At 38.8% G+C, this 27,990-nt stretch overlaps 1 protein-coding gene across 1 annotated transcript in view; it reads right to left on the reverse strand.

Moving 5' to 3' along the window:
- Window positions 1–10,352: 10,352 nt before the first annotated feature.
- The window catches only part of THEMIS (thymocyte selection associated), a 73,837-nt gene continuing 56,199 nt past the window's right edge, over window positions 10,353–27,990 (reverse strand). The window contains exons 5-7 of the mRNA XM_066314414.1: window positions 21,375–21,525; window positions 11,399–11,536; window positions 10,353–10,396 (exon numbers count right to left, since the gene is read on the reverse strand). Of these exons, the coding sequence (XP_066170511.1) occupies window positions 10,353–10,396; window positions 11,399–11,536; window positions 21,375–21,525 (333 nt within the window). The remainder of the gene's footprint in view (window positions 10,397–11,398; window positions 11,537–21,374; window positions 21,526–27,990) is intronic.

Consider the following 27,990-nt stretch of genomic DNA (forward strand, 5'->3'; position numbering starts at 1 on the left):
ATGCCTAATCCACTTGTTGCAGTGTGTCATATGTTGGATTTGATTACTGAGGAAGAGATTTATTTGCAAGGCTGTACTCCCAGTGCCTGGAACACTCAGACCCACGTGTTGATCCCAGTCTTCAGGCTGATAACACATTTGGAATCAGATATAAGTTGAAAACAGAGGTTGTGGGGAGGTGGGTCAGGGGTCCTGCATGCACACAGGGCTTTACATTTTTTGGGAAAGAAGGAAATGAATGAAAGATGTCTTTGCCTACAGCAGAAGGCTTGTGACAAGATGACCTTTAAGGTCCCTTCCAATCCAAACCCTTCTGCAATTCTATGAGAAGAAAATTATTTCTTTCCATTCCATTTCCTCAGTTTGATTTGTCCTTTCTTCCCAAACTTGCATGATATTTGCACTGTAAATTAAAAATAATTATCGTCACATTGAGCAGTTAAACAGCATTCTGTCCTTTAATGTCCCAGGACAAAAAAGTGTTAATTATTCATTGTCATTTAATGGATAAACACTTAATGTACCATCATTAGCTAACAATTTTCAAAGGAAATACATTAATGAGGTGTAAGAAAATGTGGGAGTTTTTACCTTAATTACCTGGTTCATAGATCACACTAATTAGATTCCAGCAGACTTTAGATATAATCCAAAAGTAATCACCACAGCTGCCAGCTGCTAAAATATTAAGTTAGTTGTGCTCCAGAAAAGTTTGAAATTTTTTTTGACCTTTTATGTGGTTAATTTAGATTTAACTTAAGGTGTGCTTTGAGAAAACAAAAAGAGCCATTTACGCAAACTTCTAAACTGCAAACTGCTGCACTTGAGGGAGTATTTATAAAATGAATTTTTGAAAAGCAAATAAGTCCTTACCTGAATTTATGAAACATTAGGAAATAGTTCAGAATTTTGAAAAAGAGTGATCTTTCTTAATACAGAATCAAGCATTTATGTATTTCATACATTTTGTCCTAATCCAACAAGACAACCAGTCAGATAAAGACTTTAGAAATTCGCCCGTGATTGCTTTATGGAAGCTGAGGAATGTATAACAGTTTAGACAAAATTTGGAATGGGGGATTCTTACAAGTAGACAGTAATCTTGAAATAGAATAGATGCCTACTTCCAGGAAATCTTCTCAGTATCAAAAATTAAACAGAGAGAAAAACATCAATAGAAAGCTGTAGAGGTGTGGTAGGATGTCTTTGGAGAGGAATGGGAGAACACTGAAGGATCCTGCTTGTTAATAAGAGGTGACAAAAGCTGAACACTACCTAAGCAGGGGTTTGCCCAGCGAGAAGGACTCACAACGCATGACGGATTTTCCTGCTCAGCATTAGTCTGGGGTTTGCTGCTCGGTTCTCATGCCTTTTACACATGTGGTCTCTCTACCTAGGACTGCCTGGCATTAAGTAGGGCTAGTTCCTATTTGACAGGGGTGATGTTTAAAAAAAGCAAAGCCACAGCTGACTTTGGAAAGCCAGGGGGTTAAGCTTCTGTACATGCTTGCAAATATCAAGCCTAAGGGGATTGGAACAAACAATGTTTGGGAGTAAAGAAGGGAAGTTTAGAAATTGAATGTGGCATGTGGTAAAGGAAGAACTTGGGAAAACAAAAACACAACAGAAAAGAGCCTGTCCATCCTCAAAACTTGGACAATAGTGCTGAATATTGTGCACTCACCTCTCCACAACTCATTTCAGACAGGTCAGGTCCTTATTTCTGAGGGCTGTGCAGTTTTCAGTGCCTTTGCTACAGAAGTGATCACATTTCTGGGGTGATGTTCTTGTCCTTGTCCACGTATTTGCAACTGGGCATGGTGCTATGCCTTACCAATTACTCTCCTAAACTTACATTACATAAATATGTAAGGGCTGGCCTCTCCACCTACCCTTCAATAAGGGGAATAGCAGCCTTGTCCTTCTCTTGGAAAGGTACCTGTGTCTTCACAGAACGGCAGACAGATGTCAGCAGGCACTTTAGCCTTAGACATCAAGACATTGAGCTTACCGGGCAAACACCCAAGGAAGTCATTAGCAAAGATGACAAAATCTCTTTTCTTTCAAGTAGGAATTGGATTTCCAGGTTTTCCCTTCCCTATTATCCCTAGTCTGTGGAGAATTGAGCGTTCTTTCCAGCCTATGCTCTCTAATGAATAATAAAGTACCTTTTTTTTTCTGGTGGGAAAAACCACACCTGGCATTCTTGCCCAAGGCAACCTCTAATGTGGCAGATAGGAGGTTTTTCTGGGAAGCAGATGTAGATTTGAACTCTGACAGATAGAAATCAAAACTAACCCCATGTAAGTACTCTAACTGTTGTGCACAACATTAAAAACCCTCTACATTTCCCAAACTCAAATTGTTCAGTTATTTTTTCTGACCGAGGCATTTTGCCTGCCCCTCACAGCAGGGTGTTGGAGGCTGTGGACCTTCAGTTCCTGCTACCAAAGGCAGTGAGATTCAAGATGATGACCTCTTACATCTCTGTCACCCTAACCTCACCCCAGTCACCCCAGTCGGAGCACGTTGCCTCACCCGTTTTGATATAATTAAAAAATATGAATATGCTTGAGGATCTGAGTCTAAGCTCATTTTGTATTTAATTCTCTTTTTTTACAATGAGAGACAATGGCCATGAGGTGTTTTAGGAACAATGTGCATGGCACGAACTGCTGCAGGCAGGGGCTGCCAAGGATCCCTAGGAGGGTGTAGGGCAGCCTGGGCCTGCCAAACTGCACCAGCTGGAAAGGGCTGCTCAGTTGGAAAGCATTGACAGTGGCTCAAAATGGGGTTCACAGGATGAGGAATGGAGGCAGAATCATGTAAAGATTTGTTAGAAGACATTTATACCTACTTAGAACATGGCTAGAAAAACATGAGAATTTAAAAATGGTTTTTAACTGATTCATGCCTAATCAAACTCTCCAGGACAGAAAGAGCAATGAGATAAAATCCTTAACGTCTCTCACTTCCTTCTGCAAATTGTTTGAAGCTGTGGGAAAATTTGCATGAACTGTTTTTGTGTGTGTTTGCAGGAAAGGGCTGCAGCAGGTAAGGTCGACAGATAGTGGCAGTATAAACCAACCTTCTGGACTAGTAAAGTAATTCAGACAGAAAAGATCTTTCTACCTCTCCTTTTGTGTGACATTAGGTCCCAAAATACTAACAGATGAGATCACTGAACCTAAGAAAGCAGGCAACTGAAACAGAGGAGAAGACTCTTTTTGGTGACAAAGTAGCTGCAGTGCCCCATGTGGGGCAATCCTGAGCCCCGCTTAGATCTTTCCTCTGCATCATGAAGACCAGAGGAATTACAAAATAGTGGTGCATGTGCAAGAAAGGAAGATCATAACATCTGAGGATGCCCCGAGAAGAGTTACTGCTTTCTGAGACTGGCCTGAGCTTCTGGCTGCCAGCACTACTGCATCAAGAACCACAGGGACAATGTCAACAGAGGACATGGGGATAAGGCACATGGATGTACAGGCATTTCTTAGATCCTGGTGGAATCAGCCCCTTGAGACACCATGCAACTGTTTCCACATACACCCAAATGTTAACAAATATGAGGAATTTTAAGTTACTTAAGAAAGTGAAAATGGTCAGACTGAGCTATCCACCCTGGTACCCTCGTGCCACTGGACCAAGCTGGCAGCAGTGGACTGGGGCAAGAGCAGCAAAAGCAAGGCAAAGGCAGGGTAGTCTCTTTTCTTACTCAGCCTGCCAGCAGCTGGCAGTCTGCACTTACATCAGGCCCACATGGTTTATCAGTCCCAGAGAAAGAGCTGTGAAAGGTTATCTCAGAAAAGACAAAAACCCAAGCAGAGGTACAGAGTAAGTTCATCAAAGAAATCTATTATTGTAAAGCATGAGCATACACTCCCAGCATACAGATACATTAAGAAAACAAGGGAGGAAAATTTAAAAACAAACAGCAAAACCTGCCACTGATATATGAAGTAGAAGCAAGAGAACATTCTCTTCAGAGACTATCAGTTTTAACATGGTGTCAGGAAGCCGAAAGTTTACATGGTAAAGGTGCATGAAAGTCTAAAAATGTAAAGAAAACACTTGGACAGTCTTAGAAGAGGCAGGAAAGATAGCATATGTGTTAAGTGAAGAGACAGCAAGAATAAACAGTGGTTTCTTATTGGGAGCATTGTGGTAGATAAGTGTTCCTGTGACATGTGTCGTTTAAACAAAAGAGTTTTGGTGTTTAAAGAAGAATGCAGGGAGAAGATTCTTCTTATCTTCCCAGGCACAAAGGCTGGATATATAAAAAAATGTGCATGTTGATCATCCAAACAGAAAAATCTGTCTCACTAAGGGCTTATGCACACATGGAGTGCTGTGGAAGCAGCTGCTTCTGATCAGGCCCTCAGTGAGAACACACTGGAAAGACTTCTTAGCATTAAAAGAGATAAGCCTTTAAGCTAACAAGTCTGTGCAAAAGCTTATGCCAATCTTTTGCAAAGCAAATATCTTATTATTTAAATACACTTGTATTCTCTTCAGGCATAGCAATTGTGGTCTGTGTTCAGCTAAAAATGGCTTTCACTTCCTGAATGCAGTCATCTTGAGCATCAGTGTCTGGGAGTGATAACCATGTCCCTCAAGGATTGCCATGATATTATAGCTTTGTCAAACATGTATTAGCAAACATGAAATCACTGTGGTCATCTATATGCCATAAGGGAATCACAATACTTATTAAGTCCTTAATATTGAACACAAACCTTTTATCAGGATTTTACTTCATGTCTCCTTCCTCCCCTCTTTCCCCACCAAGACTGGACATCCTTTCTTCACAGCACTAGACAACACCATGTTCTCTCTTCCATCCAGAACTGAATGCAAATGGCATTGTCCTGCTGTATCATGTAAACTCAACAGCCAAGATAGTTCCCATTTCTGTCATAGGACATGATGTTGGCTCAAGTGCCTGAGGAAAAGATGTGGGAGACATCTCTGCTATTAATATATTTAGAGTTCATAAAATTGCCACCCTTGCTGAGAAGAATGAAACTCATTCAACTCAGCGAGGCTGAATACACAAGACACAATTGCATCACATGACAAGGGTGACAGAATCTGTCTCCTTACATGAGAGGATCTCTGCAAAGAAGAGAAATTGCATCTTTGGAATCATCTTAAAGGCAAGAATTTCCGGGAAGGGCTGATAAACCTTTGGGGTTTTCCCCCAAGAGAGCCCAAATGTTGATGTAGAATATCTGAAAGAAACTTAGGTTTGTTGGGAGAGTTACTGCATCTCACTTTGTTTACACCCATCCTTAAACTTATAGAACCTCCAGGATACCTTGTTTTGTCTAGGCTATCTCAGCCTCTCCTTATTTGTCAGACTCTCCACATCCTCAACCATGCTCACGGGCTTTTGTAGGACTCACTGCAGTATGTCTGCATCTTTCTTGAACCAGGGAGCCCAGAACTGACACAATAGTCCAGATGTGGCCTCATCAGTGCTGAGCAGAGAGAAGTCACCTCCCTCTACCTGCTGGCACATCCTGCCACTGCAGCCCAGAAGGCTGTTTGCTTTCCTCTCCTCCTTTCTTCCAAGGAAAGCTGGTACTTTACTGAAGGAAATCATGGTCGTAACATACACCTTTCAGAAATCCAGCAGATGACAACATCATATTCAGTAGAAATGTAAAAAAAAAAAAAAAGAGAAAAAGAATCAGTAAAATACAAAAAAGAAATTATTTTATTCAAATACCAGACTGCTGAAACAAATGAGGTTGTTTTGAGCTGCCAAAAGAGACATACCGATTTTTTTTAAATGCTTAATATGTATTTAAAATACCTACAAGTGATGTGGCAACCACTTTTGTACACACCTGCAAGCCATATTAACCAGTGATATGCAAAACACTGTATGCTACATATGCATGGAATCAAAGTACTCTGAGTGATTCTCAATACTTAAATTGTAACTGATTTTAATGAGGATGAACATTTATCTTGAATAAATTAATATGAGACAATATTAAGAAATCCTAAATTAATTTGCACTAGTGAAAATTAATCATTCAGTAGAATTTTAATAGGCAAGGCTGAAGACGCTTTCCTGTCTGCTTGAAAAGACTTTTGCTTTAAAATATACTAAGCATTTTTGGAGTCTATGCTTTCTAACTCCTCAGTATAACTAAAAATAGGGTATATCGATACTTTCTAAACACATTCCATTTCTCCACCCTGCTGATTTCTGGATATGCCACTTTGATCAAGATGCTGTTGACTCTGGAACCCCCTGGCATAAAACTGTGTGTTTATATATCAGTTCTTGATAGTTTTCTTTGAAAGTCAAATCACTGCTGGAGGGTTATGAACCTATCCTAGGTGGATAGGGATGTCATGGACACTAATCCTTCAGATTCAGCTTCTGTCTACCATTTGTGGCTGCATTTTTAGCAAATTGCTGAATATAATAGCTTTAGTGTGATTCTAGATATTTGCTGTACAAGTGGTTGTGGAGATGGCAATGCTACACAATTTAGGCACTCCTGGGCCTTGTGAGAGGAGTGGCTTTGCTTTCCAGGGCAAATTACATGTTGTGCAATGGTACTACTTGTGCTTTTTTTCTCATGTGAAAAAGTGGCAGAATCTGGTAATTTCCAGTTTTAAGCCTTAACCTGAAGCACATAAGACTGGCTAAAGAAATGAATTCCCACCTTAGGCAATTCTTTATTACCCTTTCCTTCTCAAAAAAAAAACCCCAGAAAACCAACCAAACCAACAAACAAACAGAAAAAACCCAAAACAAAACAAAACAAACCCCCCAAAACAAACACAAACAAAAAACCCAAAACCCAAAGGAAGCAACCATGCAGCTTTCAGTAAGGGATGTTCCTTTTGCATATGCCCTACAGGGGTTCAGGAAATAACCGGAATTTCAGGTGCAATAAGAATGAAGGATTGGACTTGGCATCGTTCTCTGAATTCACTAATAAATATGTACAGAAGAGCTTTCCCCCTTCAAAGGGTCACAAGACATTAGCTGGTTTGACTTCTTATTTAGGACAAGTAAGCAGTTTCGTTTTGCAGGGGATTATTATAGCTAAATTACAGCCTTGTGTGCTCTTCATGAGTCAAGAAGGACACTTTCATGAGCAGCTTTTTCTTACAGTTGTGGTCAGTCTTGATGTGTGAAGGACACAGCTTCCTACTAGTTTCCAGCTAATTTCAGAATTGTTTTCCTTCAGATGTCTCTGAAAACAAAACAAAATGACAGGGTGAAATGGGAAATTTTATATTTGGATTTTTAAATTGCACAGGGAGTACAGGTGAATGAGCCCTTGAGTCAAATTAATGCCTGCGAGTTAGGACTTGTCTGTACCGTAAAATGGTTCGTCAGTACAATTACACAGCAATCCAAAGATAAAACCACAAAAATAAAGCTAATATATGACTCCAACACAGCTATGCCAGCAACTTTGCTTAAGTATGTGAAACCCTTACCAGTAAATTTTTCTTTTACTGGTATAGCTTATGCAGTTTAGGGAAATATTTAACCTACACTGGGCAAAAAGAGCTCATTTAGTCAGTATTAACTGTGACTCCATCAAAAAATTTCCTAGAGTATCTCCATTGTTGTTACAACCATGGTGCCTCCTGTGTCATATCCTGGTCTGGCAGACATAGCAGAAGAGATACTTTCCTCTTGGGGAAGGACTTTCCAAAGGATGTGCCCTGTGACTCACGTAGCAGAGCTGCAGGTCTGTGGGAAGTTAATTAATAATTTAATTAATATTTAATGGCAATATGCCAGTGTGCCAGACTGCACCAGTGGGCTGCATTCCCAGCTCTGCCGACTCTAAAAACATGTTTGAATCTGCCCTGTGGGGGAATGGTAGGGCTTGTTCGGAGCAAGAAGAACATCTAGAACATCTAGCTAATCATCACAGTCTTCCCTGCCCTAAGGGTCTCTGAGCCTACAACTGCTTTGAGACAGGCTCTTTGAAGTCCTGCCTGAGTCAAAGCTAAGATTTGCAGGTCTTAGAGCAGCACACTATTTATTTGCCCCCTCTTGACTCTTCTTGCTGTAATCATCATTGATAGCAACCTGGAAAAAAACCTTTGCTTTTCATATTAGAGAAAAGTGAAAACAGCAGGAAGCTAAAAAATTATCTAACCATGAAAATTAGCAAGGTAAATGATGCCCCCAAATCTGCATTGAAAGTTACTTAGGAAGGCAACTTTGAAAACTACCGAGAACACGGAACTACAGTCATGGATTGGGTTCCTCCCTGCAATATACCCAAGGCTGCAAAATCTGCTTCAAATAGTGGCATAACAGCTCTAGAGAAATGCCCTAGAAAAACAGTACAAAAGGATTAATGAAGATGCACTGGTGTCACACACGGTGTTTTTCATTTGTAGCAGTCTCTCTAGATTTCAAATGAGGCAACCTGCAACTCAGCACAACTGAGGTAAAAAAATAAAGAAAAACATTGTGCCTTAATGTGTTTCATACAATTGGTTTTAAAAAATTGGTACTAATTGAAAATAAAGAAAATTTTTTTGTCCATACAAAACCACTTCAACTGAGTTGAGGTTCATGAGAACAGGAAAACACAGCTGTGTAGCTTTTTCATTCCTTACTGCATTTCTCTCTTCTGCTTTTCCTTTTTTTGGGTCCTATTTAATAAGCACAAAAACTGAGTCAGCTGAGATCATTCCTTCTGGCTCTTGTGTGCAGTTCTAGTCCAGAAAGCAACCTCCTGAAACAGCCTGACAACAGCACTCATTTTCAGCTTTCCAGGTGGCTGGACCATGTTGTTTCTGTCCTTCTCCAGCCATGAGTTACATGCAGCTATCAGCACATAAGAGACTCTGCCTTTTCTGATTTTGCTGCTGAATTTTTTGTGGTTGTTGCTGTTCCTGTTCCTGCATGCCTCCATTTCATTTTTGGTGTCAGGGACATAGGAGGAGACATTAGAGTAGCACCAGTTATTCCAATTCAGTGGTTGCAATGGACCTTCTAGCTTCCTATTTTTACTCACACCAAGAAAAGCCACTGTTGATATTTGAAATATGGCCCAAAAGCCTGTCAAGCCGAGGCCTTTCCTCATTAAAAAAGAAGAAACAATTCACGGCAGTAAAATGAGAGAAACTTGTCATGCTGAAAAGAAAGCCACTCATTTTAAATGCTTCTAGGGTAGTGTGGGGGGGTTTCTTACTTTCTCTTGAATCTTCAATGAAAGGTTAAAATATGGTAATGATGGCTGTTGCTATAGCAAGCTCAGGCATCTGTAGTGAAGTCCCTTGCTTAATTGCTTATTGTTCTGGAGTGATGAGGTCATGTTAACATCATTGACCCTCTGAGCACATTTATTCTATTAAAATTGACATAGCAATGACCTGAGGCAACCCTCTGTTCTTTCTTTCTCCCTCCTGCTTAGGGTGAGGACTAGCTTTTTACTAGAATCACCCTAGCATGCTTCAGCCCTGATCATGGAAGGATTTTGAGGACGCTGGTGAAACCCTGCAAATAATATATACTGTTTCTTTTTTAAGGTAAACCTGACTGCTGAGGCTTACTTCTGTAATTCACTAAAACTGTTTTTCCTCCTAACTATTCTATTTAAAAGTAATAGAATAGTAATAAGACTTAATAGACTTAATGGTAATAGACTTAATTTTGATAAATCATATATACCAAATAATTAAAAGTAGATATTAACAAATGACATAAATGTCCTGAGGAAAGGAGGCACCATGGGTGGGAAATGGTTAACTGATTAATTCTTCAAGAGTTATGATGATCAAATATTAGGTATTTGACACAGGTGAAAGAGACTGCATATTTTGGTGCATTACTATCCATATGTAAGCCTAAGTCAGCTAATTTGATTATTTTATCTGGCAACATATTTTATAAAACTTTTGCCAGTATTAAAGGTTAATTGAATAGGCCTCCGTCAAATCCATATTTCCCAAAATGCTCACAAGTGCAAATGTGGAATCTTTATAGAAACCTTATGTGCTAGAAGAAAGCCATAGTGCAGATTTCTGATGGCTGGGGGAGACCAGCAGGCTGGAGGAGCCACATGCTCCTTGGCTAGCTAATGATTTCAGAGAGCGGATATATCTGTCAGCCATTAAGGACAAAAATTTTATGGTATTGCTTTATAAACCAAAGATTATCCAAAGAGAGAGAGGTCCCTCAAGGCAGCAAAGGTCTTTTTCTTTCATGTTTTGCTAGTAACCTCAAAGAGTAAACCTAATAAAGTGAAACCTTACTTCCATTAACAGGGAATTTAAAGGGCTAGGTGGATAAAGACTTAAAAGAACTGAAGCTACAACAATAAGTCGTATGAACAGATGCTGATCTTCTAGGCTGGCATTGCTTCTTGAAAATATGCTTTCCCCTTAATGCCTAAGGTCAGAAGGGATATTTTAGTCAGAAAAAAAACTTAATTCCCTCTAGCTGAACTTCTTTACATGATAGAACCTCAATAGCATGTGGACAGAGGAAGTAATGTGTTATGTGAAACGTGTCCTACTTAGTTTCATTTTCAGCCTTTTCTGTAACTTTGGAGTCTCTGTGAGCAGGGGGAGACATGGCCACACACTGCCCTGGATGTCATGTTTCTGAGGGTTTTGAGCATTGCAGAAAAAAACTTCATATTCACTATGTTGCTTAAAACACAGTAGGAATGTTGCACATTTTTTAAAAATAAGTACAAAGTACATTTTGAAATTAAATACTTCACAATAAAATAAATTTTTAATCTCTGAAACACAATATTTCAAGATTTTCCTGTGTTTTCAAGGGTTTCTTGTCACGAAAGAAGCAATTCAGCCAAACCAAGTGAAATTCATAGAAGGTTCAGCTATAAGTGAAAAGAACTGGGACCGCAATTTCACTCATATCTAGAAAAATTCTCATCTGTGTTTAGCTAGAAATGATGCCTAGAGATTTTTTGAAACAAAGCCCTCTTCACTGGCACTTAAACTCACTGCAGACTGCCAGAGCAGAACGTTGGAGATTTAATGAAAATGTAGATAATTCCCGAAAGCCTTTAAAGCATCAAAACAGTCATGCATAACAAGGCAACCACTTCCAGAAAGAGAAGAAGGGTTGCATTCAGAGTACGAAAATTTCAGAGCAAATTGGCACAAACCAGAAAAAGGCCTGTGTGCTTCTATCCCCAGAACAATGATAGGTACTCCCTTGACAAAGGGGACATGGCTAAGAGGTCACAGGTGGCAGCTCAGAGAAGCCTCTCCTGCCTTTCTCATGGAACATTTGCAGCAACAGTGGAAGTTCCCCAGGGAAAACCTCTCTTGTTTTGGGAAGCGAAGGTTACCAGCCAGTCTGAAAAATCCCTCTGCCTGCACTTGTCTGCATCCACAAGTGATCCCAGCTTACACTCACCTTCTTTTTTGGAGAGTGAATGCTCATTTCCAATGCTGGTGTCATGAAATACTTTTCTGATGTTTTCAATTATGTTTTCATCAATATAGCTGTAGTCATGCTCTTCTTCCTCTTCCGCCTCATAGTTTCTTGCTAGGCCTGAAAAATTAGCAAAAAATAGCTCTAAGGAAATGGAAGACTCTACCCTTGGCCTGGAGAAGAAAAATGGTACAATTCAAAAAGACAAGCATAAAAACAAAGAAAACAACATTCTCTTCACATTTATGTTTTTCAGAGATCATAAATGAGTTGCTCAAATCCTTGAACAGTATCTGTGACAGAACAAGAATGAAAATGAACTGAGTACTTTATAAGACACTCTTCACTCAAGGATTCCTATTTCAGTTTTTGCATAGGCTTGTACTTCTAAGTGGACTACTCCCTGCTATCTATGCAGGAATAACTTTAAAGTTTATTGAAAGGTTTAGCTGGTGTAATTCCTAACAGCATGACAGTAGGCAGATAAAATTATCTGACCATATCAAGAGAAGAGCAGTCCACTTGCCATGAGTTGCATGTACCATCCTTACCACAGATGTGCTCCCATGCTTTTGTGTTTCATTGCCTGACCAGAGGAGCCCTGCAGCTAGGGAACCACGGTGTTACCTTGGGATTTCCTAGATCCAGAACCCCCACTTGCTTTTTATTTAGAAGGTAGAGACAGAGACACAGAGTAGAGAATGGTGTAAGGTTAAAATGAAAAGTTTTTTAGTGCATTTCCTTACATCCACCTAGACTGGCCTGAAGCAGCACTGAGGACAAACCTTTCAGAAAGCAGCAGTGTTTTCCCACAAGAGCAGAGACCCTCACTGGAGGCTTCTTAGCAGCTGGCAGTCTCTACTCTGCATCTGGGTACTGCAACAACTTCACTTTACAGCTTACAGTGGCTCAGGCTGCAGCCAGGAGACCCCAGGGTCTCCTCCCCTGCTTGGGTGGTCCACCACTTCCCTGAGGCTGAAGGAAGCTCTGCAAGTCATGTGGGACCACTGCTCTCATGGAACTAAACTCCATAAGGATTGGTCCATGAGTGCCCCATTTCACCCCTCAGAGCCACGCCACCCCTTAGCCCATCCTGTGGTGGGCAAGAGCCAGGTGGCAATAGGACCAGCTAGAGCTGAGATGATGGTGGTGTTACCATAACAGATGCCCTGCCAAGAGCAAATCACTATTACAGCTTATCAGGAAGTCTCATAGGTTATGGAGCTGAGATGATACTGTGTTTTTAAAGCCAAAACTCTCACCTGAAATTGCAAACCGGTGTGAAACACTGCTGTGGGAACAGCTGTTTCTGGTTGATTAATTTTCTAGGACACAGCCTGACATAGCCTACTATAGTGTACCATCTGACCTCCCAGCAAGCCATGTTTGTCAAACAGGTTCTTCTTTATGTGACCAAACTTCTCAAATAAGAATCCTCCCACCATGTGACCCTTCAACAAGAGGGTCACTCCATGATTTCTCAGCAGTCTCTAAATCCCACTTGGGCTCCTCCTGAGACTCTCCATGACTGAGGTGTCCCAGTAATTTTTTTCTGAAGAAATTAATAGTATGAAGAATAAATAGTAATTTCTTTCTGAAGGTGAAGAATCTTTTCCTTTATAGGTTTTCTAAGGCTGGAAATAAATACAAGGTTAATCAAGTATCTGTCTGGCTACATGGCTACACTGATGTAGAGTTTATCACAGATCTATATAGCCATGAGTCCCCCACTACCGAATTAGCAAAGTATTTCCAGATCCAGGCATCAAAAGGGAAAAATAAAACAACAAAAAAAACCCAACAAAAGAACACCAAAACAAAACCCCAAACATATGATTAGAAATGCATGGAAGATCTCACTCACACATGCGGCCACTATCTTGTTAATAAACATTTCCTGGTTTGTAGCTCATTTGCAATTTGGCTGTGCTTGATATCAGTAAAAGCAAACTAATGAATAAATCAGGCAATGAAAGAATAAGCTAATCCCTGTGATTCAGCGAGGGAAATATTGTTTGTGCACTCAGACTTGCTAATATGGATATAAGGTACAGATTGCTCATGGATGGCATTAGCCAGGCTTTCTCCTTTCCCAAACACATGTAAACAAATTTATACCCTTCTAAGCAAGACAGCTCAAGGAGAAAGAGCATTGATGTCATCAGGCCAGACTAAATCACAGCTGTCCCCAGTCCCAAACCTGTTCAGAGTTCCTTTTGAAATGTATATATTTACACTTCAATAAAGCATTAAGCAATGAATGAGACAAGCTGAACAATCCCAGGGGGATTCTGAACATTGAAATCAATGCCATTTTCTTCACTGTTTCAAAAAATTCATTAGTCTCAACACTAAATTACCGAATCAGATAGGCCATATCAGTCTGCCAAGAAAACAAGGCTTATGTCATTGTGCTGTCCATCCATCCATCAATCTCTTCAGTACTTTTACAAGTTTATTTCTGCCAATTTCAGTCAGATTTGAAAAGGGGACAGAAGTCTCACTGTGGTTACAAAAGCCAGAGTTGAATTAGTTCCTCTGTTGAAAGAGAAGCATGCAGAACACAGCTGTTATCCACTCCATTTGGCAGCAGACAGCAGGATAAATCAGCATGTACATATTTGTTGGCCACTCAACACACACATAGCTCCAGACCTGCTCTTTTCCTTTTGATAGGAACACTACAAAGAGAGTTTTGGTTATTATCAGGAAAGACAAAGAGGAGCATCAGGGGACAACAGTCCTGAATACTTATTAAACCAAATTTCATTAATTCTGTTCTTCCTGGAACAATTTGTATAATTATATTTGCCTTTATTGTGGAAGGCTAGTGCTCTGCAAACTAAAAATTTCCATTAATTTCAATTGTATCCTCAAGTGAGTAGGCTATACTGGCTTTTTCTCAGAATATACTTGCCATTTTTCACAAATTTCAAGGTCAGAAATGGTTATAATAAGTCTTCATTTTGCCCTTCCTCAAAATGTATGCAACAGAAGTGACTCAACACATCAAGAACCTTGCTTGAATGAAACAAGTGCTAGGGACCTCAACTCATGTACGTGTACAACTCTGCACTGCTAAACACCTCTACCTGTGTGACCATAGCACAATTTTATACCTATGGTAAACATTTCAGATCAGTTTTAACACTGCATAAATTAACACTCAGCCACACAGCATTTATTGTTTTTTTATGCTTTACTTGAAAAAAGTAGTTGGGAAATATTCTGCATAATAATATCATGAACTCAACGTGGTTCACATCCTTATTTCTGCACATCACTTAAGTGAAAACACACAGAACAAAAGGTATATTCATAAACCAAGCATTTTTATGAACAGCAGCATTTTATTTGCTGTGAGCCTGGTTCTGATGCTCCTCTGTGCTAATGAGAACTAATTCCTTAGGGAGTGCTGCTGGAAGCTGATCAGTGATAGAAGAATCAGAGCCCATAAAACTAATGGACTATTCCTTGAGCTGATATCCATCAACCATTACTTCATGTGATGATGTAGCATATCTTTAAGAACTGTTAAGTGCCACAGTCAAAGTATTTCACATAAACTCTAGGGGTGTATTTAATGTATGGGTAATATGTATCTCCCTCTGGAATCTCCTAATCTAATGTTTGGAAGAGAATTAGTCTAAATTTCTTTTAAAAAAATCTTAGATTTCCTGAAAGAGAAAACTGTTGACCTCTTTCACTGTACTTTTACTTTCGAATTTTTTTCTTTGTCCATTTTTTTTTCTAGTTTGTCTTGCTGGTTATATTGAACTTTTCTGAGACCTAGTTTCCACTGCTTCGCTACTGCCTCATATAAAATAAATCCCCAGTGTGACAACAGCTCTTACAGATCAGAAATGTTGCCACAAGTTTTAAGCAATCTCATATTTCTTGCCTCATCAGAAGTCCCTGCAAGAGGATGCAGAGCAGGGCTCAGGGCACCATCAGAGATATTCAAGTGCTGCTCTGCACAGGACTGGGGGAGCAGAGCCAGGCAGCACTGCCAGAGAGTGGGAAAGGGCACTGACATGAAATACCCTTTGGTTTAACTACATATAATACTGCCAAACCTCCTCCTTGCAACCACCTAAGCTACTGTCTGAAATCTCTGAATATAACTGCAATTAAAATCAGTCATATCTAATAAGCCAGTGAAATCAGAAGGATTCAGAGACTGCTGCAAAGCAATTTAGAGTTTGGTTGAGGGCAAAGCTGATTTGAAACATTTCATAAAATGTATTCACATCCTATAAAATGGTATGATCCCCATATTTAAAGTAATTTTCTTGCCTTTTTTTAAACATACCTCAGAAGTTGTGTCAGCCAAGGATGAATTTTGTATTTACAGATGAAAACTTAAGAAGTTTTTTGTTTTATTTTTTCTTTAAAGAAAATTACAAAACCATGGGAGCAAAAGAATTGAATATCAGTTTTTCTCTAATCAAAGAGTGAGGAAGCTGGAGGGAGTTGTCACACGCACATATGGGAAAGGATTCCTAGTTCATATTGCTTATTCCCGTGCACCTAGTTCAGAACATTAATACAAAATGCCTGCGATGTCATCAAAAAAAAAGAGCAGCTTTTCTTTTTTTTCCAAATAATTCAGAATTCTACAATTTGCTTTAAGTTTTTGGAGTTATTATGTTTACTTCATTTTAATATTTGTTTTAGAGCACAGTGCCATAGTCAAATATATTGTCTTAACTAATAGGACAGCAAGCTACAGGGGCAGAAATTTCTTAAACCATGTTTGAAAATTTAGTAGACATACGTGCATCCTAAAACACAAACAGTAGGCCCAATCCTCTTTTACTTTCTTCAGCCACTGGCCTCCTAAATCAAGTGACTAAAGACAGAATATATAAATACCATTCCTAAAATACTCTAACATTAATGAACAAAATCAGCATAAACACTGTTTTTTGCAGACTCTAACTATTCCAGAAACGTATGCCATGAACAAGAAGATTACGTAGTGCTATAGAAATTCCACATAGAATAAATTTCAAGGATAAAGAAAAACTGATACAGCAGATTTCTGATGAAGGTTATTATCCTGCAGATATTGCTACCATTTTTAATTAATTCAAACTCAGTCAAATATAAGAAAAAGAGATAATATCTTTAGTGGCCTGTTCAGGTTTAATTGCAACAGAGGAAGAAGGTTCCATTCCTTAGAAACAAGGATAATAAATCCTGTCTTTATTAACATGAACTCTGTGAAGAAAGACAATAAGGGTTTTAAAATAGAGAAAAACATGTTGTTTTTCTTTTCAAAACTATCTGGCCTTTGGTAAGAAATAGCAATTGTCTCTGTAACAAGGGGGTTTTTGAGAGTACAGATTCAACATCCTTATTAGGAATTTGAAACAGGCTGGTGCTTTGGAGGGTGGCTTAACATTCATCAGTAGAAGTTTAAAGATTAGTCAGTGAATGGTGCATTTCCTCCCACTCAAAACCCACAGGAGTGTGTCTGTGTTATTAGTCTTGACATATTTTCTAATCCATTATCTTTTGAATTAGCAGAGCAGAGTACACCCTCTGGAACAGGCAAGCTTGCAGCACTGGACTCATGGGGATTCCTTGGCTGGCCAGGAAGAACTGTTCCGTAATCTAATCCACTCTCCTGTGTAATTCTGCAGTTATCTTTTAATCAAGCCAAATAATTTTGGACTACACTAACATATAACTTTCAAAAAAAAATTAGCTTTGTTTTGGGTATGTCAGCATACAATCCATCACTGTTCTTTGGACAGGGTTACATCTATCTAGCTCAAACTCACACTATAGTCCAAATTGGACAGAGTTGGTAAAGGGATATACTCTAAGGCAATTAAACAAGAAGCAATTTCCTGGTCTTGCAAAAAGACTTATTATTATGATATTGCTTCATAATTTTCTGCTTGCATACTAAGAGTGGTACTAGAAGTTTGTTTGGAATTCTCCATAACAAAAGTTATCCTTTATCTGGTGTTCCATGAGTAGCCTAAGCCAAAAGAGTAAATAGGGTGAGCTTCAAATTAACTAATTGCAATTTTCATAAGAAATGAGGCAGGAGACCTTTGACTGATGAGCTTTTGAATCAGATACATGGCTAAGAACTCAGACAGATGGGAAGAGTTAGCACTGTAAATGTTTGCAGTACTAGAGTCATGCAAGCCTTCAGCAGCTACCTGAAAAGTGTGGGTCTCCAGCCATAAACTAGTGGAAATACATAGGAAAAAATAAGCCTGACTGATAACTAAAGTTTAAAAAAAAAATTACTAGAAACAGGAGGAGTGAAGTCATCAGTCTAACATGATACTGATATGTGAATCTCAACCAGAAAAAAAGTAAACTCTGCTTTCTCAGAAGGGATGCCACAGGAAATATTAGGATCTCAATGGAATGAAGGAAATAGATCAAGAACAATCAAGAAAATATATTTTCAAACCTGAAAAAGGCCCTAGAAAAAGCATTCTTCTCAATTAGATTGTTTCAGAATTAAGAACAAATAAAGAATTGGCTAAGAAAAACAGAGTTCATGCTAGAAACTGGAAAATCACAGTAAAAATCAAATGCTTTTTGAGGTTCAGGAAAACATTTATTAATGACATATAAATAAGACAATGGGATGGACAAAAGACTAATGGTCCTATCTCTGAATGAATAAGGAGAGAGAAGGCAGACAAACTTCAAGCAGGGCAGATGGGACAGTCAGCGATATTGCATCATTTCACCATGGTGCTGAAACATGTTCAGTAGAAGCTCCAAACCCAGAACCATTGCAAAAAGTCCAAGCCTGTTTTCTGTTTCTACAGAACCACAAACTGCATGAGCTAACAAGTAGTGTGAAGGAGAAGGAGGAAATTTTGCTGGCACCATGGGTAACGGAGGCAACCCTCTTCCTAGAGACAAGTGAAGAGCCTCCTGAGAATTTCTGGGTCAGGATTTAATGGAGAGACAATATGAGTGAAGCTGTGGGTGCCTGCTGTAGACACAGTGATTCATTAATGGAACAGTCAATGGGAATGAGCTTTCCTTAGTAAGTTCACAATGGGAGGAGCAGCTGAGATGGTTGTGCTGCCATCCAAAGGGACCTGAACATGCTAGAGAACTTGGCAGAGAGGACTTTAATGAAGTTCATTGAAGGAAAATGCAAGGCCCTGTACCTGGTGAAGAATAGGCCCGTGCACCAACACAGGCTGGGGAAGAATAACTGTAAAGCAGCTTTGCCAAGGAAAACATTTGCATCGTGGAAGACAAGCTGACCATACTCCAGCAATGGCAAAGCAGTCCATCCCCTCCTGGGCTGCATTAGGCAAAGTGTTGCCAGCAGAGATCCTTGTCCTCCTGATCAACACTGGTGAGAGCACACCTGGAGTGTTGGGTCCAGATCTGGGCTCCCAGTACAAGAGAGACATGGATGTTCTGGAGCAAATCCAGCAGAGGTTCCTGAAAGTGATCAAGAGCCCAAAGCATCTGAAATAGAAGGGGAGGCTGAGAAGGCTGAAAGTGTTCAGCCTGCTGAAGAGAAGGCTCAGGGAGGATCTTATCACTGGATATCAGTACCTGCTGGGAAATAGGAAGAAGATGGAGACAGATACTTCTCAGTGGTGCCCGGTTAAAAAGAAACACAAGCAGTAACAAATACCCTAACAGTAGGAAAATGGAAAGAACAAGTGACCTGCCAGTCCTGTTACTGAGCTGAAGCCTTAGTAACAGTGGATCCATACTACTTTTCTCAGCCAGCAGATGTTTAGAAACTGCTGTAGAGTTCCCATAACAGGCACAGGAAGTGACTCTATGACTTCACTTTTTGCATAAAGTGAGAAGTTGCATTCAGAAAAATATTTGAAGACTCTTCACGATAAAAGCGTTTTGAGACTTTAGCCTGTGTGATGTTTCCTGTCTGTGAGGAGTCTAGGCAAATAAAGTTAAGCACTTACTCAAGCATTGATTTTTGTGCTTGTGAATAAGCCCATCTTCAGCATAAGTTTTATGTCTGCCTTCTTCCTCAAAGAAGCCTAGGTCACATTTTCTTCAGGTGTGTTCCCTCTGCCTCCCATGTCTCCTCACCCTACAGAGACTAACCCATGCAAGTGATCCAATTAAGCCCTGTACAATGGTTTTCAAAGTCAAGCCTCAGTGATTTTGAAGAGGTGCCCTTGACATAAAATGAGTACCATGTTAATTTATGTTGGTATTCCTGTGGTGTTTTTTTTTGGTTTTTTTTTTTTTTTTTTTTTTTTTTTTTTGTGAGATTGAAACTGGAGATACTGTCCTTTATAGCTGCTAACATGTAAGCTTCACCAAGCACCCCTATAAAATCTAATGCAATCATTAAACAGTGACACAACAGAGACTGAAAAGTGATTTTTTCAAAGCCACAAAATAGCAAATTTGGGATTTTATTTCAAAGGTGCCAGATACCAAAATATTGCACTGGTTTTGGCTGGGGCAGAATTACTTGTATTCACAGTGAGTAGTACAGGCAGTTTTGGATTTGTGTTGAACACAAAATTGATAATGTAGAGAATTTTTTAATGTGTAAGGGCTTTTTTTATGCATAGGGCTTGCACAGAGGCAAGGGCTTTTCTGCTTCTCATACTGCCATGGCTGGCAAGGGAAGCTGGGGGTGCACTGAAGTTTGGGAGGAGACACAGTCAGGACAGGTAACCCAAAGTGACCAAAGGGATAGAAGGAGGAAGATGGGGACATTAGGAGTGGTCGAGTTTGTCTTCCCAAATCACTGTTATAGGTGATGGGGCCCTGCTGTCCTGGAGATGTCTGAACCTGCACATAAAAAGCAGTGAATTAAGTCCTTGTTTCTCCTTGTTTGTGTGAGTGGTTTTTGCTTTCCCTGTCTTTTTCTCAACCCACAAGTTTTCTGGTTTTGCCTTCCAGTTCTCCCTGTGTCCTGCTGGTGGGGGAGTGAGCAAGCAGCTGTGTGAGGCTTGGTTGTTGGCTGGGGTTAAATCACATCATTTTCAATAATCAGTCCCCAAATAATCAATTTCCACAGCAATAAGGATTAGTGAATATTCAACATGACACTGTAATTCTTCTTCGGAAAAGTGGTTTATGTAGGTTTTAGAAGTTTCAGTACACATAGTTTCAAATAGAAAATCCTCTTTAAGAGTCTTACACACTGAATGACAAAAAAAAAAAAGAAGAGGAATTTATAGGAAGTTCTTCTCTTGATACCAATTATTAGTTAACAAATGCTATGAGGATGAATATTCATACTTTAGCCTTCCAAATATTCTAGTGTTGTAATTAGTGTGATTTCATATTTCAAATATAACCTGTGACTGAGAGATTAATGAAATAAATTAATTTTTAATATTAACTGCTAAGTTGAAATATATATAATAAATTTGGATTCGTCATCTTGTCATCTAGCTTTTCAACTTCAGTATGATTCATTTCTGAAAAAGGAAAAACTTGAAAGATAAGCAGAAAAACTAGGGACTATCAAAATTGTGGGAAATACAAACAAATAGAGACTTTAAAAACAATTATCGGTCAAGTAATTTGCTCAGTATAATTTTATTCTTAAAAATAAAAATAACCATGAGTTGAAGGCATCTCCATATCTTTAATGTAAGTGGCTTTCTCATCTTAAAACATTTTGGTATAGGTATTTTTTAATAGCAGATGATGTGTAAACATCACTCTAAAGCAAAAGGACTGCACACGTTTTCCAATCGTCTGTTCCTAAAAACCACTGAATATTCATGCTGTAGAGTCAAACAGAGTTTAATACCATGCTGCTGTTGCTGAGAACTTGAATGAATTTGCCTTATGGCATTTATGGAGGAAGAACAGAAAGGTTCACTTTTCATCCCTTTTTGACTAAGCCACAGATTCCAAGTGAAATCACGCAAGATACTCCTGTATGTCAAATTTTCATTAGGGCTGGGGTTAAGCTTTGTTATATTAATAGCTCAAACCATAAGGCTTAACTGACCTTTAGTCACAGTAGTTTTCTCTAGTGTAGCTTTCCCAGTCATGTCCTTATTCTCGTGATGCACCAAATCATTTTGACAACTAACTTGCAATCCCAAAACATCAGCAGCTTGATCTGAGCACAATTTCCTGGTGGTGTCTGTGTAGAAATTCTGAAATTAGAAGCAGAGCACATTAACTTTCCATGTAAATTGTTATTCCAAAGTTATGTGACATGTGAAAGCAACATTCTTTGGGTTATTTCTGTGAATTTTAACTACAGATCTTTCTGTTTGTCAAAGCCATCAATGACATTTACCACAGACCTTCTCTTTCAGGCATATGCATCACAAAATACCGTGACCAGGAGGCACTCTAGGTGAAAAGATTAGCTCTAAAACACATCTTGTCTTTCTTTTCCTTTTTATTTTTTGCTATATGGTGTCACACAGGCACAAGGAAATTTATGTATCCCTTTTGGTTGATTCAGATTACTTTCTGATTAACTATTTTTATAGTATCGATTCTTCATTTAATGTGTTCTGTTACATATTACATCACAAATTCATATAAAGTTTGACATTTCAATTACATTTACCCAGTAGCATTCACAGCATAGTATAGTTAGATGATGGGAACAGACAATTATGGTGTTGTTAATTATAGTTTTATTACATTGGAAAAAGTAAGTTAGATGGCTGCAATATTTACATCCCTTGAAATTCAAGCTTCATACACACCTTTCCATAATTATGTTGTTTTATTTTTAATTCTGAGGTATTTATGTCATAAATACTTTCAATCAAATACATATTTTTAGCTGTGTAAGTAACAGTCAATTAAAGTGTCAAAAATATATCTTTGGTGAAGCTCTACAGAAGCTGCAGTGTAGGTACAGACCAATTGCAATCATTATTCCAGAGTATATATTTTAGGAAATAATAAATATAGATTTTCCATTCAAAATCAAATGCAGATTTTTTCCTTATCAATGACAAAGCCCATCCTATTCAGAGACATAAGGTCATGTTGGTAAATCTGACATTATCTATACAGTAATAGGATTTGATCTTTTCAGAATCAACCCACAATATGCAAAAGTGCAACACAAGCCCACATTTTACAACAATTTGCCCTTTTTGAAAAAAGATATCAGCTAGCAACAAAAGAAGTCACTGGTAATGAAAATAGAAAATCCGGAAAAGTATATTAAGAAGACCAGATGAGGATGAAATCTATAAAATACAGGGATCATTTTGCCCGGTGGGTGGGTCACAATGCTACACAAGTGGAAGACCCGTATTTTTCACTTAGAGGAGTCTATGATACTTTTCTCCTTTTTCTTAAAAAAACCCCAAACCCCACAAAGTGGATCCACAGGGGCCAGTTGAGTGGCAGTATTCAATGCACGTTTGTGCTCCATAGGTCATATGACGCTGGGTAGCTCTCACCTTGGCTGCAAAAGAACCTCTGAGGCCCAGTAAAGCTGTAAGCAGTGATGTAATTCACAAAAAACTCAGGCACTTGTAAAAAAGAAATCCAGCTAAGAAATATTTTGCAAAGAAGACACAAATGTCAGAAGAAATTCTCCACAGCAGAGAGTTAAAACAACCCAATGGAAAAGGCGCTGTTCAAACTAGGACTGTGCTTAGTGTGCTGTGGAATAGGTTCACTGAGGCTACAGTGTCTTTAACTTTCTTTCATCAGGAGGATATGGCCTTTCTTTCATCTCTTTTTCTTGATCTTCTGCACCTAAACATGCCTGTACAGCCCACCTGTTTGTTGCCAGACTGCCCCAGTTACATGAACACTCACTTTATAGGCAGTTATCGAGAAACGTCCACCTTCTGCTTGGGGAAAATAAATGCCTAAATCACCATGTTTCAGAGCTGCCACTAAACTAGTCCCATCCTTGGTATCAGTCATACCTCCTTATCACAAATTAAAGGTAAGATAACTATTATTCATAGGCAGATTATTCTTATGTTCCAATTGTTTGGCATACTTAGCACACAGAAAGGTTTCACATAGTGGTCAGCTTTCAGGGAAGAATGGAACCTTAATTTAAACTGTAGACATAAAAAAAAAAAAAAAAGAAGTTTTTTTTTTAAAAAATAGCATGATAGCATGAATTCTCTTATTGTTTAGTCAGCTCCTTATTTACCCTATTAATACTAACAATCAACGTGATGTATGAGTATGTTGAATTTATTTATTTTGCATTGCCTTAACTAATTAAAAACAGGCCTTGGTATCAAAATGGAAAGATCCCCTTATTAAGAAAAATGTATCTGGAATTTGTGCTAATCTTACAATTCATCAGCGAAACCACAAGCTGTGAAAAAATAGTTACCTGGGGCACCTTGTAAACAAATTAAAATATGCAAAACTCAAACATTTTAAAACAAATAAGATTACAGAAAATGAACTGTCACATCACTTTATGCTGAAATCTGATAGCATTTTAACATCCTTAATACCACTATAGATATCAATTATGCTAGAGACCAACAAAGATAAGTTGTTTTTTAAAACTATATAACAGAGAAGACTTACAGTTGTCTTTCAAATACTTGGCAAACTTAACAACACAGAATTTCTATCTAGACAGAGTCATTGTTCCACTGATTTAAAGAAGCTAGGATATCAGCCATGATTTTCAATAGTTATTGCCAGAAAAAACATTAATTCAATTAAAAATTCATGATCTGAGCTGCAGTCATTTGTTATAAGAGACTACCCATGAGGAAACCCCAAATCTCAGTATTTGGAAAATAAACCCAACATCTACAGGTATGTGAACTAAAAATTTTACAGCAATGGCTGAGAATTGCCCATGACATCTTCAGGTTGTGGTCCAGGAACAACTCAGGAGTCAAAGCATAAAGCCGTAAAGGTAAATGAGTCTAAATGTGCACAGTCCTTCTCAGGAAACAGGAGGTGTTACATCAAACAGGATAAACACAAAAAAGTGTGAGAGCTAAGGTGAGAACTAAAGGGCTGGAGATGTATCACTTTAGTAAGAACAGAAGTGTCAGAATTCTGCAGAAGCTGTGAATGAGTGCAGTGTTTGTTGAAGGTGCATGAACTGAAAAGATTGCAGGAACAAACTGAGTTTCAGAGTAAGGGGTTTGAATTAGTTTCCCTTGATCACCAGAAGAGTTTAATGCACTGCGTCTATTTGTGTGTGTATGTGTATACATGAGCTTTCTCTTCTGTAAGGAAGACAAGCTCTGCTTGCCTGCTCCAGAAGCAGTGAAATCTGACAATAGTTCTTATGAGAGGCACTAGACAAATAGTAATGTTTTCCCTATCTACAGCCACAGTTGCACAAAACCTGTTCCCAAAATGCTGATTTCCTCTTCAACATAAGTGTCTGCCCTCATCCTCTTCTCACAGCTGTGCTCTCCTCCGACTTAAAAAATTTGGGCTGTCAACAATTGTATTCATGGGAATATTTTTTCATTACTATGTCTAATTGTTTTTCAAACTCATTTACGTTTCTGTTATCAGAATCATGTGGCAATGAATCCCAGAGTTTATTTCTGCACTGAAATTTACTTTGAGTTACGAGGTTTCTTTTTTTTGCCCTAACTCATGATTTCATGCTGGTGCTGTAATTTCTCTCCATTAATTTTCTGCAATCATTTAGACTTTTACTCTTTTTCTTGAGTCACCTCTTCTTTAGGCAGAAGGTTTTCTGGTCTTGAATCTTTCCCCTTCCAGGAGTTAAATTATAACTCATGATGTGCTGACTCTGGAAATTCTTGCTCCTTTGCAAGATGCAACCAAAAAATACTGAAGGAATCCCTATCCCACGTGTGCTTCAGACAGTAGTATTTGGTCACAACTACTCAATCAGCCCATGAAATAGCACTGATGTTCTTAACATAAAAACCCCCAAAGCCCCAAACACCCACACACCCACTCAACCAACCAACCAATAAAACCCACCAAAAAACCCCCCACAAAAACCAACAATAACAAAATCACAAAACATCAAACAAACAACAACCCCCATCCTCCTCCTACTTTGGAGGTGTCCAGCAAAATCATTGTAACCACTGAGATAAAGCAGAAGAAGGAGAAGCTCTTCAAGTAAGTAAGAAAAAAAAATCTTTTAAATCTGGTTACAAAAAAGGAAAATAATTCATGTTCATAATGCACATTATTGTTTGGTTGCTTTTTTTTTTTTTTAAGGAAAGAACACCTCAACAGCATCTAGAACATTCAGAGTAAAGAAGGAAACAACATTTGTTTAAAGTACAGAAAAATGTGGGAGTAAATATGAAACCAACAGCTGTCATAATCTCTGAAAATGTGGTGAGAGATGTAGTGGCATAAACCAATCTGACAAAACTATGCTTTTCCAGACTGAAAGTCAAGCTGTTACGTGATTACAAATGACTCCAGTGAAGAGGAGTACTCATTTGCTGGAGCAATCAGTGCTGGACATGTCACTACACCTTTGGAGTACATTATTACAAGTCAACCATGCTAGTAGATAGAGAACATAAACCTTTTGCTGCAATCTTTAAAAACCACTTGGAGTGGCAGTATTTACAGCCATCAGAAACCCAAGCCAAAGCTCCAGATAGATATTTGCTGCTTTGGCATATACTGCATGAGTATATTTATCCCTAAAATGTTTAATTGCTGCACGCACCTTTCCACCAGAAGAAAAAATGTACACATAGAATGAAAGTGTGATGAATGATTTCACTCTGTCCAAACATAGACAAAAAAGACAATTTATCCCCACAAGCTGCATACAACAGTTCTACAAGAGTCGCACATCACCATATTCACTGGGAAGCCCAAACCAGGCTGAAGGAAGTTTGAGTTTTAAGTATTTTGCAGGGTCTTTCAAGGTAATTGTGAGAGAGGGTGGTAGAGAGAGACAGTATTCATAGTTGCTGATTTATAAAGAAGACTTCATGAGCTTCAGAACCTACAGAATTACAGCCTACCTATATAATTTTGCTCCCACAGCCATTATATCTACATGACTTTCTGCAGGGGCAGTTTGGAACTACAGTGGGTCAGAAAATAATCACAGATTTTGTTTCCCATGAAGTATCAGCCAGAGTAAATGCTGTCACATTCAGAGCCTTAGACCATCCTGAGTCACAGACCTGAATTACTTTCAGGTTGGAAGAGCATATGTTGGAGTACATTCTAGAGCAACTAAATTGGTCAGATTTACACCAGTGTTCATTATCAGGTGATCCCCCCTCTATTCCAATCTGGTGGAAACCCATCTGGTACTGCATCTAACTCTGGGGTCCCCAACATAAGAAGAACATTTATCTGCTGTAGTGGGCCCAGAGGAGGGCCACAGACATGATCTGGGGTACCTTTCCTATGAAAATAGGCTGAGAGAACTGGGGTTGTTCAGCCTGGATAAGAGAAGGCTCTAGGGAAATCTTCTGGCATCTTTCCAGTACCTAAATGGAGCTTACAGTAAAGAAGAGGAGGGTCTTTTTATCAGGTAGGATATCGATAGAACAAGGGGAGGAGTTTAAAACTGATAGTCAGTAGATTTAGATTAGATTTTAGGAATAAATTATTTTCTGTGAGGGTGATGAGGCACCAGCTTGGGTTGCCCAGGGACGTTGTGGGTGGCCCATCCCTGGAAGTGTTCAAGACCAGGTTGGAATGGGGCTAATCCAAGGGAAGGTGTTCCAGCCCATGGCAGGGGGTAGTAACTAGATTAACTTTACAGTCCCTTCCAACCCAAACCATTCTATGATCCTATGAAAATATATTTTATCTACTATATGACTAGAAATCTGAATGAGTGCTCTTATCTAAGAAATGAGAAACACAAATTTGAATAATGGAGACACACACACACACAGGAGCTGCTGACATGTCTCAAAATCTGTATTATTATGGCAGACAATTAGGATTGATTTATTCCACTTGAAAAGAAACAATTACCTTTGGATTATTATTCCCTTGTATCCCAAGGTAGCCTTCTTGTGTGATCTATGGGCAAGTCAACTGACCTTGCACATCGAGGTAATTTTTGCAAGGGCACAGTGTACTCATAGCAAAGGGTACTGACATGGGTCTATGATTTTGAAGCAAAGGATTTTAACAGTATTTCCCATTGCACTGATTCCAGTACATGGTACCAAGTCTTCATTTTCCACAGTCCACTGGAGTGTGGAAAAGGAGAAGAGCTAGTTCAAAGATACTTCAGAAAGGCCATGGGCAATAAAGAGGGTCCTCATTTAGCCTTATTAATATACAGGATGAGAGCACTTTGGAGAATTATTATTTGCCTGCAGGACTCATAAGGTATTACAAACTGCAGATTAACTATTTTGACAAAGAAGAGGTCAAGGTTATATTGTTTCAAAGACAGAAACAAAATAGCATTAATTTGTAAGTTATTTTCTACCTAAAAGAGACAAAACCCACATGATCAAATCAAGTTTTGTGATCCAGATTCAGGTGTTTAATAAATTTCTTCCTCACAAGGTACTTTCTACACACATCAACAATATCCCAATTAATTTGACTTTCATTGTCAGTAGCCTAGGTTTTATCATAGAATCATAGAATCGTTTGGGCTGGAAAAGACCTTAAAAACCATCTAGTTCCACACCTACTGCCATGGGCAGGGACAC

This window comes from Sylvia atricapilla, chromosome 3, assembly GCF_009819655.1.
Source record: "Sylvia atricapilla isolate bSylAtr1 chromosome 3, bSylAtr1.pri, whole genome shotgun sequence".
NCBI classification, from domain to species: Eukaryota; Metazoa; Chordata; class Aves; order Passeriformes; family Sylviidae; genus Sylvia; species Sylvia atricapilla.